The sequence below is a fragment of the Primulina eburnea genome, chromosome 5, assembly GCF_022965805.1.
Source record: "Primulina eburnea isolate SZY01 chromosome 5, ASM2296580v1, whole genome shotgun sequence".
Lineage (NCBI taxonomy): Eukaryota > Viridiplantae > Streptophyta > Magnoliopsida > Lamiales > Gesneriaceae > Primulina > Primulina eburnea.
This window is the reverse complement of record NC_133105.1, coordinates 9,621,615-9,637,002: the sequence shown is the minus strand read 5'-3', so window position 1 is coordinate 9,637,002 and position 15,388 is coordinate 9,621,615. Positions and strand designations below refer to the sequence as shown.

The window sequence follows — 15,388 nt, the reverse complement described above, 5'->3', positions numbered from 1 at the left end:
AAAACTGTATGGGCCCCAACTGTTTTCATGTGAAACCCACTTATCCAAAGGCTGTACTCTACTGGATGTTGTCTTTATCAGGTAGAGCATAACTTCACCCATTTAAAAGATGCTCATATAGCATCAATCACTAGCCAATCGATTAATACTTATATTATTACTATTTATTTAGTTTTTAAAATAAATAAACGAGCTATTATTGCGTAGATAAATTGGAAAAAAGTTTTTTTTTGTTCTATATATTTATTTTTCTCTGATTTTCATCATTTATTTTATCAGATTTCAGTTTTAGTCCGTTAATTTTGTTTTCCGAGCAATTTTAGTCTTTTTTCGAAAGTGGCGCTAATGTGACATCAATGTAACATTGTCGTATATAATGTCATATCAACATTCTCAATAAAAAAATCTAAAATTACAAAAAAAATTTGAAAAGTGACATATTAATATTGAAATTCGATAACATATATGACAAAAATCTCATAGAAACAAACATGTATGACAAAAAATGCAATTTTTCGCATAAATTTATCATAATAAAAATAGAAGAAATTTATTGTAGTTCAACAACAATAACGAGTCCAAAAATAAATATTACACAACAAATACACAAATGAAAAAAAAAAAATCACAGTTGACCCATTTATAGTCGTTAATTTAGATAATTGTGGAGATAAGGAGGATTGAGAGATTGAAGTATTCGGGTAGTAAAAAAGTCATGAAACATTTATATTTATAGTTGAATAAAAACACGTCAAAAACTTGTGTGAGACGATCTCACGGGTCGTATTTTGTGAGACAGATCTCTTATTTGGGTCATCCATGAAAAAATATTATTTTTTATGCTAATAATATTACTTTTTATTGTGAATATCGATAAGGTTGACACGTCTCACAGATGAAGATTTGTAAGACCGTCTCACAAGAGACCTACTCTAAAAACACATGTTCACGAGACAATAAACCCTGAAAAATGCACGGATGTGAAAACGCTTAAATTTCAGAGGTATGCAAGATTCCTCTTGAATTTGTCTTGAAATTCTTACGTACTTGGTGTAACATTCAAGATTCAACGACCGTCTCTATTTTATCAAGACAAGTCTTTCCAGTGTGTTTATATCCTTACTCACACGTATCTAGGACGTCACACTTGGCAATTAATATTGTCACCTTTCTAAGCTTAGACATTGAAAATAAATTCTCGGTTAGCAAGCTTCGCTCCCAAATTTCATGTTTGGCGGATCCATTTTATTATTATTTTCAATATTATATTTTAGCAATGTATTTTATAATAGTTGTTTTCTCTTTGTAAGTAAAATTAATAATTTTTTTTCTTTCAAAGGTAAGAAATTATTTTGGTTTGTCTCCCTAACGATGCTTCCTTCTATATATCTATTTTGTGTTCAACATATAATGTAGAATAAGTCATGTCACCTTATTTAATATACATCAAAGAAACAATTACTTCAGTTGATTTATGTTTATGCTTATATATATACTGTCATCGAATGCATTTTAACCATTGGATTATCATAATGTTTAAAGAAATTTTGTTGCATTGTTTATATATATATATATATATATATATGTATACATACATATATATATATGTGTGTGTGTGTGTTGCGCGCGCGCAAAACTGATAATATTTTTATGGGTTTGTGTCATTTAGGACATGGGTTTTTTTTTTTCTTGTGAAGTTTCATTTTCTTTGGATTTTATCGTCTCATCTTGTTTGAATGTCTATATCATGTTTTCAGTCCTAGAAATAATTCGACCTTGGGCATAATCAAAATTTTGAATAGGCCTTCATTCGATCACATTCAATTTGTCACTATGAATATTTTAAAAAAATGTTGCTAGATTAATTACAAAGTGCCAAGTGTATTTTCTCAAAAGACGTCGTCCCCTCCTACACTTTAAAATTTACATTATCCTAAATGTAATGAGAAGTAAAAATTAAAACAAGAAAACATAAATGCAAAACACTTCCCAGAAATGGTTGGGTAGGGTGGGGTGGGGTTCCGGCCGAGCGGGCAAGGAACACTTGAATATGTTTGAAACATGACACACAGATGAGATCCGGACACTAAAACCAAGAAATAAAATTAAATGCTAAAAAAATAAAATAAATGGAAATAAATTAGAAAAAAAGGAACAAAAACCCTAGGTTGTCTCCCGATAAGTGCTAAATTTATAGTCTATAATCTAACTTTACTTTGCCTTTTCAAAGTTCAAGGTGGATCATCAACTGTCGTGGATTTGCGCCTGTTAACGCCACGACTTCCACCAACTGTGTTTCCATCTACCATCACTATGGGTTCGATTCGTTTAATATCATCGATGCTCCACCTCATTGTGTGAATATAATCACGTAGGATCCTGGCTAGCTTGGATCAACAACATCAAGTTAAAGCAAGATTACACAGATAGAATATCATTGACTGAGTGAAACATATTAATCACCACTTGCTCAACAATCATCCTCAAGACCAATTGTCTTTTTTGCACATCGATTAACGCCCTACTTGTGGCGAGAAAATGGAGCATTGAGATCGAGGGACCTCGTAATCCTCGTCGATGTGAAAAATAACGAAATAAATTGGGAATATGAGAATGTCCACTTTAACTGAGACATTTTCCACTATCCATCTATGATATTTAGTTGTTCTTTTTACAAGCTTACCACAAAGTGTAGAGAAACTCCCTGGTTCTTGAAACTTTGGCGAGAGTTTGTTTTGAAGCACAGTAAAACATTCTTCATCTAAGTTATTGTCTCAAGATCATTCAACTTTCTTTTGTTTCTCAATATTTCCTTCAAGAATCCAGAATAACTACGCATTTGATCTAAGACATCTGCAAATGAATGTTAATATTTGGTAAAGTGATGACATATTGTAATTTCATACCTCTTTGTGGAAAAGGAAGAGTAGAAGTATCAACGTTTACACTAACATCATGACGCTTACCTTTCTTACTTGTGTTCGGGGATTTTGCAGAGTTGTGCTTGTCTTCCTTTGAATCTTCAAGCTTTGGCTTCACCGCCTCCTTTCCCTTGACAGTCTTTTCAAGTTCCCCTAGGATTCTTCTCAGTGTCACTAAGCATTTGTAACTTCCCAAAAATTTGAAAGTCCACGTGAACCACATGAATGTGAGTTATTAAATTTCTTTGATATTTTATTAAATTGTTTTAAAGCATTAAATTCATGTTTATTTCATTATATTGTATTTAATTATTTTTAAGCATTTTATGCATAATTATTGCATGGTAGAATTTATTTAATGAAATTTTAAAGGTTCATGCATTATAGATTTTTAAGTGCATTTCGTGCTTGAACGAGGAACGGGGACCGAGAAATTATCAGGAAAAATATTTTATTACATGAATAATTTTTATTAATTATTAAAGTGTTTTTAAGGTATTTTTCAAGAATTGGATTTATTGGATATTTTTACCCGCATGATTTTAATTTTAGCGGTACGTAAATTTTATCGAATCGGGAGATTTTTAAAGGTTCGGCTATTATTTTTAAAAACTTTCTAGCATGAAATATTTTTCGGGAGTGCGTTTGAATTTAATGGACCCATTTTTAAGCTTATTGAGCTTAAAACCCTTTTATAACTTTCAAATTGCAAATTGTGGCCCATTAACAAATTATTAATTATATAATTAAGCTCTTAAACACCATTTACCCTAAACCTAATTTCAGCGGACACTCATCTCATTCAAATTCCCTCCCCTCAATTTCATCACTCTAGCAGCTGAAGGCATCGGCTTCCCTCTTGTTCTTGCAAAGAAAACTTCATCTGGGTTACTGATCTCATCATTCTTGCCCTCCAAACATCATAAGGCACGCATTGTACCATCCTTTTTACGCATCATACACGCTATGTACTTGCTGTAATGTTAGGCTTAGTTTAGAAGGGTAGTTAGGTTCCTAATGGTGAGTTTAAAGGTTGGTAAAGTGGTGGGACTAGAGATGACCGAAAGGTTAGGAGTTGAGGGCCATGTGTAGTAATGTGATAATACAATAGTGGTGGCCGAGAGTTTTGTCTCTTTTTGGGATCTTTCAGCCTAAAGTTTTAGAGCTATTATTATAGTATTAGGGGCCTTTTAGTGTTTTTAGGATATGGTACAAATTTGGGAAAATTTTGATTAAGTTTCGAGTCGATTCGGGTTAAAACCGAGACCTCAGTCCAAGTTTTAAAACGAATCGGTTAAGTTCTGATTTTGGCTCGAGTTTACATCTAGGAATGCTTTTAAAAATGTTTTGGGCTATTTCGGAGTTTGGTAAGCTTCGGGTCAAATTTTAGAGGTCCAAAGGTGAAACGATCATTTTCGGGTTTTCAGGGGGCAAAATGGTCATTTTGATCGAGGTGAGATTTTGGTTTAACAGCGCCCTGAGCACAGATTTATTATATTTTAAATGTTTATGCATCATGATCACGATTTTAAGATTTTATGAAGATATACGTCTAATGCTTGGATTTACGAAAAATTGCATTGGTGCATGATTTTTATAAGTGATGAAAATGATAATGTTTTGAATGACGGGAATTAGTTGTGGCTATCGAAATATATGTAAATGTTTAAGACATGTATGTAAATGCTGATGATGAGTCCTAGGCACAGTGGATGGGTGATCCTGTAACTGATGTCCGACACCCGTCGGGTACCGCGGTTCTATGTATGATGGATCCATCGTAAATGATGATGTACGATAGTCACCTCTAATGAACTGAATTCACCAATCATAGATGATGAATGATAAATGATGAATGATGAGCGATAAATGATAAACGATGAATGTTGAATGATGAATGATTATTAATGATGAGCTGTTTTGACACGTATATTATGACATGATATGACAAGATATGATTTTCCACGAGATGTTTACGTTACGCTTTTAAGTTCATGAAAGTTATGTTGATTATGATATTTTTCACTGTTGTATGTTATGTATATGCACTTGTTATTACTGGTACAGGCGTGTTGAGTCTTTAGACACAATAGGCATGTGTGATGCAGGTGAGTTCGATGTCGAGGAGACTGGAGGTGCTGGACTCTGAGCCAGCGGACCTGATGGGCGACACGACCCGAGGGCCTATGAATTTTCCGCACATTATGATTTCTTTTGGTTTTGGAAAGAATACGATGATTTTTTACACGCTGTTTTATTTTACAGTTGATGTCATGATTTTACTCGTCTTTACTCCGTCTTATTTTATTGGTAATTACTCGTGACAATTTTTAAATGATGTTTTTAAGTAGGTTGCATGCATGCGATTTATTTAAATGTTATTTTTAAATTGAGAGCTAAAAAATAAATAAATAAATAAATATTGAGTAGACGTTTCAACATTGATCATGGAGCTCCTATGGTTAGCGAATTGGTCCAATTGACTTTCAAACTTATGTTCTATCGCCTCCTGATTATGTAGCCTTGTTTCAGTCCAAGCTACATATTTCATCATAACATCTTCCAAACATGGTTTATGCTTCTCTTGCTTGAATCCTGGAGGTGTATCAAGTACCATTTTTCCATATTGTAGTCTCTCTGGTGGTTGTGCCTGGATTTGTTATAGCCTTGATTGCATTTGGGGTTGGGGCGGGTTTAGCTTATTTTCCATCTCGGATTTTAAGTGTTGCCATAAGGTTTGTATTGTTGCCTCCCCTGATTCCATACAAAATTTGATGATTTGGTTCCAAACATTTGTTGTTCCTCCATGACTACTCCTTGAACCTGGTTCACTTGATTCGATTGCAGCTGAGGCACTTGATGTGTCAAAACATCGATCTTTGTTGTGAGTGTTGTCAATACATCCATTTCAAGGACTCCAGCCTTCTTCTCTCGCTTAGCATCTTGCCAACTCAAGTTACTCTCAGCATATTCAAAATTATTCCCATGCTGATGTTTGTGATCAACAAATTGTGATTTGTTGTTGCATCTGACATAGAACGTATCGATGGCTCAGTTCTTTGTAGAAAATCTGGACCTGTTGGCATGGTGAAAGTCCAAGTTGAGGACACCTTTTTAATCTTTCACATGCTGAATTCCCCATCCTTTTGCTTGAAAGATTGTGCCATCTCTGTCGGCGGGAAATATTTGTTCAGAAACGTCTCAACCAACCCAGTTCATGTCCTTATAGACCTAGATGATAATTATGCAAGCCACACGGTTGCTTCACTTTTCAGATCTCTAGTGGTTCGAAAATGAGTACTCGTATAAAGTAAGTTAAAACTTGTACAAAAACAAAGGGAGAAATTCAGAACCAAAACAAAATTTAAAAAAACAAACAAATAAAAGTCTAGTCTCAAGCAAATAATTAATCTTATTATTAAATAAACAGTCTTCGGCAGCGACGCTAAAAACATGACCATCGAAATCGGTTGGGACTAGAAGGCGCACTCTGTCAAATTGTAAGAAATCGGATTTAGAGTCTGAGTCGTTCCTACAAAGACTAATATTTAATTGCTAGGATATTTATTATCAATCTTAATCTAGACAAATCAAATTAAATGAGGTGATTGAATTTATTAACTAATTTTAAGCTGAAGTAAAATGCTAATGAAATCTAACAAATCAACTTGGACAAAAGAGATTAATTGGGGATTAAATCTGATGGGTAATGAGGCTCAAATTAAGTATAAAAGCCCAAGCCCACAATTATTATTAATTATAAAAGCTCAAACCCACTATACACTCTCCGAAAAAAATCTATAAATAGGAGAGTATTCTCATTATTTAAAGGAGGAAGACTTTTGGATACTAAAACCTTTTAGCTCTCAATTACTTGTTGAGCGTCGGAGTATCCACCTCGACGCCTCTGACGTTTCGTTTCTGACGCGGGTGATAGCCCACAAAGATTTCTCTCCACCAGCTACTTGGATCCGTTTACGAACCAGCAGAGTAGTTTGGATAATCATCATTTTTTGCTACATCAAAATCAATTTAAAGACAAGTGACCAAAACACACAATGGTACCAGACTCAACTATGAGACTATTAACTTATTTCTAGAATTGATAAATCTATTTTTATTTATATTTTTATTTGAATTTAATTAAATAAAAACACATTAAGATTTGAAAAATCTCCGTCTTCACATAAACCACACACAGAAACTGAAATACTATTTGTAATCAGTGTTGATTGATATTGTGAGGCTAAACTTTAATATCTAACATTTCGGTTTGAGATCAAACAACAAATATATAAACAATGGGCCAAATTATTCACGAGTTGGTATCTTGTGAGACGATCTCCCGAATCTTTATATGTGAGACGAGTCAAGAGTACCGATATTTACAATAAAAAGTAATACTCTTAGTATAAAAAATAATATTTTTCATGGATGACTCAAATAAGATATATGTCTCACAAAATACGACTCATGAGACCGTCTCACACAAGTTTTAGTCATTTTTCACATACAATGATAAAAACATATCAATCAATAATTAGATGCAAGAAATAAATAAATTCATTAAATTAAAACCAATTGTCATGCAAGGCCATCCAATAAACAAAATGCTGTAAGCCTATTAGTTATTACATTATAAAATCGACAAAATCGGGGCAACATCTAGTTTAGTTTTTATACATCTACGTACCCAAAAAAAAGTGTTATCCAAATTTTAGACAGGTTATATTTAAGGTTCTGAAAAATAAGTGAAACATTATTAAATATTTTGGGCAAGTTTCGAGTTTTATCGAATTAAACGAGTTTAATAAAAACTTAATATTTTAATTTTTACTATAGTTTCACTTATATCAACAGTCCATATTAATAAATTAAATAACATATTAACATAATAAATTTAAAAATAAATGCATAAATTTATCACTGACTCCACTTCTAAATTGTTTCCTGTTAGCTACTCCATCGTCCTCACAAACTGCTCCATTGTCTATCAAGTGTTTTCATGTTAACAATATATATATATATATATATATATATATATATATATATATATATATATATATATATATATATATATATATATTAGTTTTAAGATTTATATTTGTTATTTAAATTTTAAAATATAATTTAAATTCGTTATCCAAATGATACCCCATAGATTGCCTCACTATACCTTATAGATGGTCCACTAAGATTAGGCCCAAACCAGATATCAAGGTAGAAGGCCCGTCAAGGGCCCATGTATCCTCCTATAAATATCAGGTTTGAGTGCTCAGTTCATGAATATACTATATTTTTTTTCAGCAGCACTCTTGATTGCTCTACACTTATATCATCAGTCTCTGACTTGAGCGTCGGAGGAGCTACGCCAGGACACCCTCCTGCCCCCCTTCTAACGGCCTTATTCGTGATTTCATGCTCGGGACAATTTTGACACATGCGTCTGGACTAGTGACACTTGTTGAATCGAACTCTAAATTTCTCGTGAGTATCACCGAACATCGTTGCTTTTTCGGATTTTTTAGCGTTTATTGTTATCAAATCTTTTAATATTTCCTTCAAAACTCGTGCTTTTTCATATTTAAAATGTACGTAAATTAATTAACCTAATATTGACATTTTTTTCTCCACTTCTATCCAAATCATATTTTTTTTTATTCATGTTTTATACTGAAATTAATCCTCGTTTCTTCGTGTTCGTCAGATCATCCTTTATATCAAACTTCCCCTAGAGATTGAAGACCATACAAAGAAAAGATTAAAAAGAGAAGAAGAAAAAGGATTTCTAGCCTTGTTGGGAATGTTTTAAATCACAAATTGAGTATACAAGAAACAAACTAAAATGACATTAACCGGTAACGTGTCATTAGATATTTTTTATCCCAAAAAATATAGTAACTTAATAGAGAGGCTAAAACGCAAATATAGAAAATAGGTTCCACAATCACATTGACTTATAACAAACAAACATGACCATACCCCCAACACATACACAAAATCAACTGCTCCAAAAAATCAGACCTATCCACTAGCAATTCCAATTATATATAAAAAGAGTCATGTTAATTTCTTGGCTCGTGAATAAAGTGACAGTCATATATTGAATATATAATTTTGATATTTTTTTTATCATATTAAATTAGTGAGTGTTATTTCATTGGTGGATACAGATGTACATAGTAACACATCTCACTAGACCACTCATAGGAACAACTCCGTGTAAGAGCATGTGTTCGAACTAAAGTTTTGATATATAAGTTTTTAAATTTTAGCCCTTCTTTTGAACGTTATTTTTAGCGAGGAGAAAACAAATAAAATTAGTTCAACAATTTGGCTTATATATGTTGAGTAGGACTCTTGTGAGACGGTGTCACGAATCTTTATCTGTGATACGTGTCAACCCTACTGATATTCAAAATTAAAAGTAAGCAATACTTTTTCATGAATGACACAAATAACATATCTGTCTAAAAAAATAGGACTCGTGAGACCATTTCACACAAGTTTTTGCCTTATATGTTTGTGATTCTTTAAATTAGTCAAGCTTAATAAAATTTAATAAAAAAAGGTTAAATCTAATGCAATAGATTTAATTTACAATTTGAATTCGGGTAGGATATGTCGGCAATGTATAGAAATAAACTAATTTAATGTATTAAGATTAAAATATGACTGATTGTACGATGAGAAGTGTAGCTATATAAAGTTATAAACCGATTCGAGGGATCGGTTTTTTTATTAAAAAAAAAATTATTTTTAATTATAAATCCATTTATAATGAGGAAAATAGTTCATTCTCTGATGAGATCTTTATATTTATATATATATATATATATATATATATATATATATATATATATATATATATATAATCTCTTATTTATTACATATATTCATAATTGGATTTCAAAATCAAATCACAATTAATTAAGTATCACTCGGTAGAAAACCAATAGACAGAGACCATTTTACCAAACAAATTTAAGTGAATTTATTGACTGAAAAAATTAATAAATGTCCTTTTGACCCATTGATTTCCACATCAGATTGACCTGAAAATTAGATTCCCAAAATCCCCCAGATTTTTTTTTTATTATTCCCCCTACCTAATTCCAACCCTTCCATTTCTTTCCCTCAAATTATAATAATATTATAATAATTTAATTTTTATTTTAATTATATGTATATAATATTGTTGATTGTGAAAAAAATATAAATTATGAGCGTATTTATTTTCTAATATTGTGTCTCATTATACAAATTTATAATCCTCAAGATTTATTTTTGTTAAAAAATTGTACTAATTAAAATACACGGATATCAATAAATCATATATAAATATTTATATTATTGTTATCATCTTATTAATAAGTATTTTTTGTCTCTAAAATATTAAAAATAAAATTTCCAATTCACCCTCTCATAATTATATTTATTAAAAACTAATAAAATAAAAACTCGAACATAAAATTTAATGTGAAAAATATATTTTGAGATAATTATATATTTTTTTATATAGAAGAATTTAGGAAAGATGAAATTATATTTTATATTACGTTCATTGGCAAAAATATTACGAAAATATATATTAAAATATAAACTAACTCCACTCTTTGGTCGTCTATGTATACATTGCATATAAGATCTAAAATCTTCCCGTTTTCCATTCATTCTTCTTCTTCTGCATAATAAAAAGTACCGATTTTTTTTATTGAACTCTACGATCTCTGATGGCGGATTCGGATCACAATGTGCGCATAGAGACTGAACCCTCTGATGGGTTCTTGTTAAGCGAGAAATTAATGCTAGCCGTCGTCGGTATACTCTCCGCCGCGTTGGTTTTCGTCATCGGCCGCCACGTTTACGACCGATGGTATTTCATGCGTCTGCGGCGCCGTGAGAGGGAGCTGCATCGGCGCCGCCCGGGCCCGAGAATTCACAGCGTGCTTTTCGGCACTAATGTCCCTCACCACCACATTGTAGATCGGGGGCTAGAGATGGTGGTGCTGAGTTCGCTTCCGGTTTTTCTTTACCCCCGAGGCGAGGTGCAAGAGGAGGAGCCGCCGCAGGGATGCACCGTGTGCTTGTCGGAGTTTGAGAAGGACGACATCATCCGCCTCCTGCCGAAATGTAATCACTCCTTCCACGTCGACTGTATCGACATGTGGTTCTATTCTCACTCGACCTGTCCCCTTTGCCGGTCGCGGGTTGAACGGGTGGCCAAACCAGTGCAGAGCCGGGGCAGGCCTGGTTCCAGCTCTGGTCATGGCGGTGAGTCCGTCTCGTGTGAGGAGGGTGGGAATGGCGATACCGCGGCGGCGGACGTGGAAACTGTGTCGCCGCCGCCTGATAGGTTTGAATACTACTTGGAGGATGAGGACTTGGCTCCTTGCTCGGGAGCGAGTCAGGGGGTGAGGTTCTCCAGGAATAGGTTGATGACTTTGAAGAGGATTCTCAGTATAAGCAGAAAGCCGACAGATGGCGGAGCCGCCGTGGATGTTGGCGGCGGGGCCACCTGCGTGGACCTTGAGCGCGGGGAGTTAACTCGAGAGTCGAATCATGCGCACACACCAAATGGATGATGAATTCATTGTAGAACCTCCATGCTCATTTTTAGACTGATTGGACCAAAAATGAAATTGTAACGAGTAAGAAAATATAGGAAATTAATATCATAAATGTTTGATTAATTTTGGCAATTTAGTGTAAGTTTTTAATTTAGTTACAATGTCCTTATAACTAACATATACAAGTATTTTCATAACATTTTCTTTTTTTTTTTAATATTTTGTGTGATCAATTTTGATAGTTAAATTGATCGACTCCGGTAATATACGAGATCCGACTCGTCACGGTTTTAATCATTAAATAAAAATATCCGAAAACAATTTCGAGCAAATATAAAAAGTAGCAATTCAATGAAGAGTAGGTCTCATGTGAGACCGTCTCACGGATCATAATCTGTGAGACGTGTCAACCTTACCCATATTCACAATAAAAAGTAATACTCTTAACATAAAAAATAATATTTTTTCATGGGTGACCCAAATAAGAGATCTGTCTCACACATACGACCCGTGAGACCGTCTCACACAAGTTTTTGTTTTCATGAAAACAATAATTCATATAATACCACGAGGTATTACTTGGATATATCAACAATATGCAAGGTGTAAAATCTTATCAAAAGATAATCTTAAGAAAAGAAGGAAATTGATAAAATAAAGGGAGGTATAAGTGCCAAACAAGTTGACTGTGAGATCGGGCTTAACCCCTTGCCCAACTTCTATATAATCCCACGCCCACGGTGCCTTTGAACTATATACATAGAGCTTGAAAATTAGGATGAAAATGTCATATTTTAAGAGTCTTAATTATGAAATTTAATTCATTAAAGACTTTTGGACAGATACATATATTATTGAGATAAAGAATGATTTGATAGAGTTTTAGTCCATAAAAACTCTAGTTTCCTTATTGATAGACCTAATCTCTTCCTAATATTATTAGATTTTATTATAGTTTTTGGTTTTTTTATCTTTAAATTTCTCTCTACTTCATTTTCTCTCCTCAACGTGAAACATAAAGAGGTTCCAGGAAGTTTTTCATTATTTCTTCAAACAACTCTAGACAAAGTTTTATTTCTGATTCAAATGATATTTCTACTATTTCATTTTTATCGTTGTGAAGTTTTTGCGGTTTAATTTAATATTCTTGTTTTTTTTTCAAGTATTTGTTGATTTATGTCGATTAATCAAACAATTTAATTCGATATATAATTTTCCAATGTTACTAATGAGTTCATTAATTTATAATTTTCATGAATGATTGGTACATGAGTAGTGCTAGATTAGGTACATTGTGCTATTATAACATATTTAATCTAAATAAATCAACGGAAATGGATTTATCAATTGCAGCTATCTCGGTTGTTAGATTTAAGGATTTACTGTTTTCACAAGGCGAAAACTTTATTTTTAATTAATATAGAACATTATCATGTCCAGTTGATTATTGATAAGTTTTGACTGAATACTGAGTTTTGGTTAATTAAATTACGAAAACACAAGGATTTTAATGACTATCCTTATAATTCTAAAGTTAATTGCTTGTAACAACATAAATAAATAAGGCAAAATCTTGTGTGAGACGGTCTTACGGGTCGTATTTTGTGAGACGAATCTCTAATTTGGGTCATCCATGAAAAAATATTACTTTTTAGTTAAGAGTATTACTTTTTATTGTGAATATCGATATGGTTGATCCGTCTCACAGATAAAGATTCGTGAGATAGTCTTACAAAAGACCTACTCAATATATAATATGTTAGTCGACGACCAGTTACAAAATTGAATAATAGAACATCCTTGAATCAAAATTTGGTAAGATTGAATTTCTCTTTTAATATATTATTTTGTTTATTTAAATATCTTTAAATTCATAATTTTTCCTATTTTTAGTATTTATTTAGTTAGTCTTTATCCAACAAATCCACCTTATTATTTATTTTTTCTCGAAAGAAATCATCTTTTATTCCTCGTGGATTCGATCATAGTCATTACACTCATTTTACTTAGAGACTAGAATATTGAGAAAAGAAGAAGGCTACGGGGAATTATTGTTATGTAACACTTCGAGATGTTCTATCGACAAGTATTCAGAAGTTTAACCAACAAAACAGAGAGCAATTCTACGCAGAAAAGGGGAGATTCAATAATTTAGCAATAAAATTCAGGAATCACGATTTTCTAACTAAGTTTTTATTCGATTTTTCCTTAAAGGTTTGGATGTAGTGACACGAAGATGGGTATTTAATGAGGCACTGACAACCGGTAGTCCACTACTTAGTCGAGATGAAAACAATATGATATATTTTCTGGATAATATGACCGACTTTGACTACCACAATATTGGGATCCTTAGCTAAAAAGTTGGAGCCACCAATATCACCCAGAAATTAGCCACCCTAGTTTTATAGACTGACCTTTCAAACACAAAAAGATGAGGGATAAAGTTTTGGTTTAATAATAAGTTGACAGAATTTTATGGTAAACAAGTTTGTGGCATTGAATGAGGAAGCTATTGAGCATGTGTGTAAGTTTGGAAGAAACAACATACAAAAATGAAGTACCAATGAAGTTGAAAGATGAATAAGCTCCCGAGACTATAGATTTGAGCTCACCGATGATATTATATTATATACATCTAGGATATCTTTGTCTTTCTTCGTTTTCGATTTCGAAAGATTTTGTTCTTCAAGAGCCAACAATGATATTCTCATATCATGCCTATTATTTAAAGTCACGTTTTATTGAAGAGATGGGCTTACATTGTATACATCAAACCAAACTTGAGGCACAAAGAACCAAGACTCATATGTGATGTCACATGAAATTTAATTTGGACGTCAACCGCTCTTTGATGAGTATTTCTAAGGGTCAAGCTGACGACTAAAAATCAAATGCTTTTGGGAGACAACACAATTTTTTTCTCGTTTTTCTTTTATTTTAATTGTTTTTTATTTTAAATATTTTTCTGAGATTAGATATAATTTTTGACATGCTCTATGCAGAAGATAATTTCAATCAGGACGTGGATACGCCTTGAAAGAAAATATATTCTGAAATTGAAACAAGGCTCTCACAGCAACCAGGAACCACCAACGCAACACCACAATTCTACAATTATCCTATCTGCACACCACCGTTCATCACCCTCACATCATGTCGTCACCACTACAACAATATATGGCATTTTTTCCTATGATGCTCAAAATTTTCAGAGGAGTTCTCTAATTTTTCTTTCATTTTTTATTAACATTTTCTTTTAGATTCATTGGATACAATGTCAGATATAAGTGTGGGAGGGGATTAGGATGGCAATCATACTAGGCGGGGATGGGTTTACCATCCCCATCTCTGTCACCGAATTCCATCTCTACCACATACTCGTCCCCATCCCCGCTTTTTCTTCCTCGAACACGAAACCACGGTGATCAAATTCTCATCCCCGTTTCAATAATATTATCCCCGAACCCGAAAAAATGGTGATCAAATCTCAATCCTCGTTCTCATCTCTGTTTCAAGAATATTAATGGGGTAAGACGATGGCGGGGATTCAACGGGCCAAAACTTATTATAATCACTTATTATTAGTGATATTATTATTAATACTAATAATAATAATAATAATATTATTATTATTATTATTATTATTATTATTATTATTTTCGAGGCGAGTTTGAGGATGAGGATAGTATCCTCATACTCGGCCCAAACTATTTTGGGGATTTGAACCCGAAAAAATCGGGATCAACGCATTGTGTTTTCCCTGCCGGTCCCTAAACCTGTGGCAAAATTGTCATAATCCCTAGAGGGGATATATAACTTGAATTCTAGCATTCAATATTTTGTGATGGTTTAGGTGCATCTAATTTTTATTTGTTACCTCTCTCTTTTGAGTCC

General features: G+C 32.9%; 1 protein-coding gene across 1 annotated transcript; it reads left to right on the top strand.

Annotated features, from left to right (window-relative positions):
• Positions 1-10,557: 10,557 nt before the first annotated feature.
• LOC140831740 (RING-H2 finger protein ATL64-like) lies at positions 10,558-11,645 on the top strand. The gene has a single exon (XM_073195489.1). The coding sequence runs from the start codon at positions 10,655-10,657 to the stop codon at positions 11,504-11,506; it is 852 nt and encodes a 283-aa protein (XP_073051590.1). The 5' UTR covers positions 10,558-10,654; the 3' UTR covers positions 11,507-11,645.
• The last annotated feature ends 3,743 nt before the right edge of the window (positions 11,646-15,388 follow it).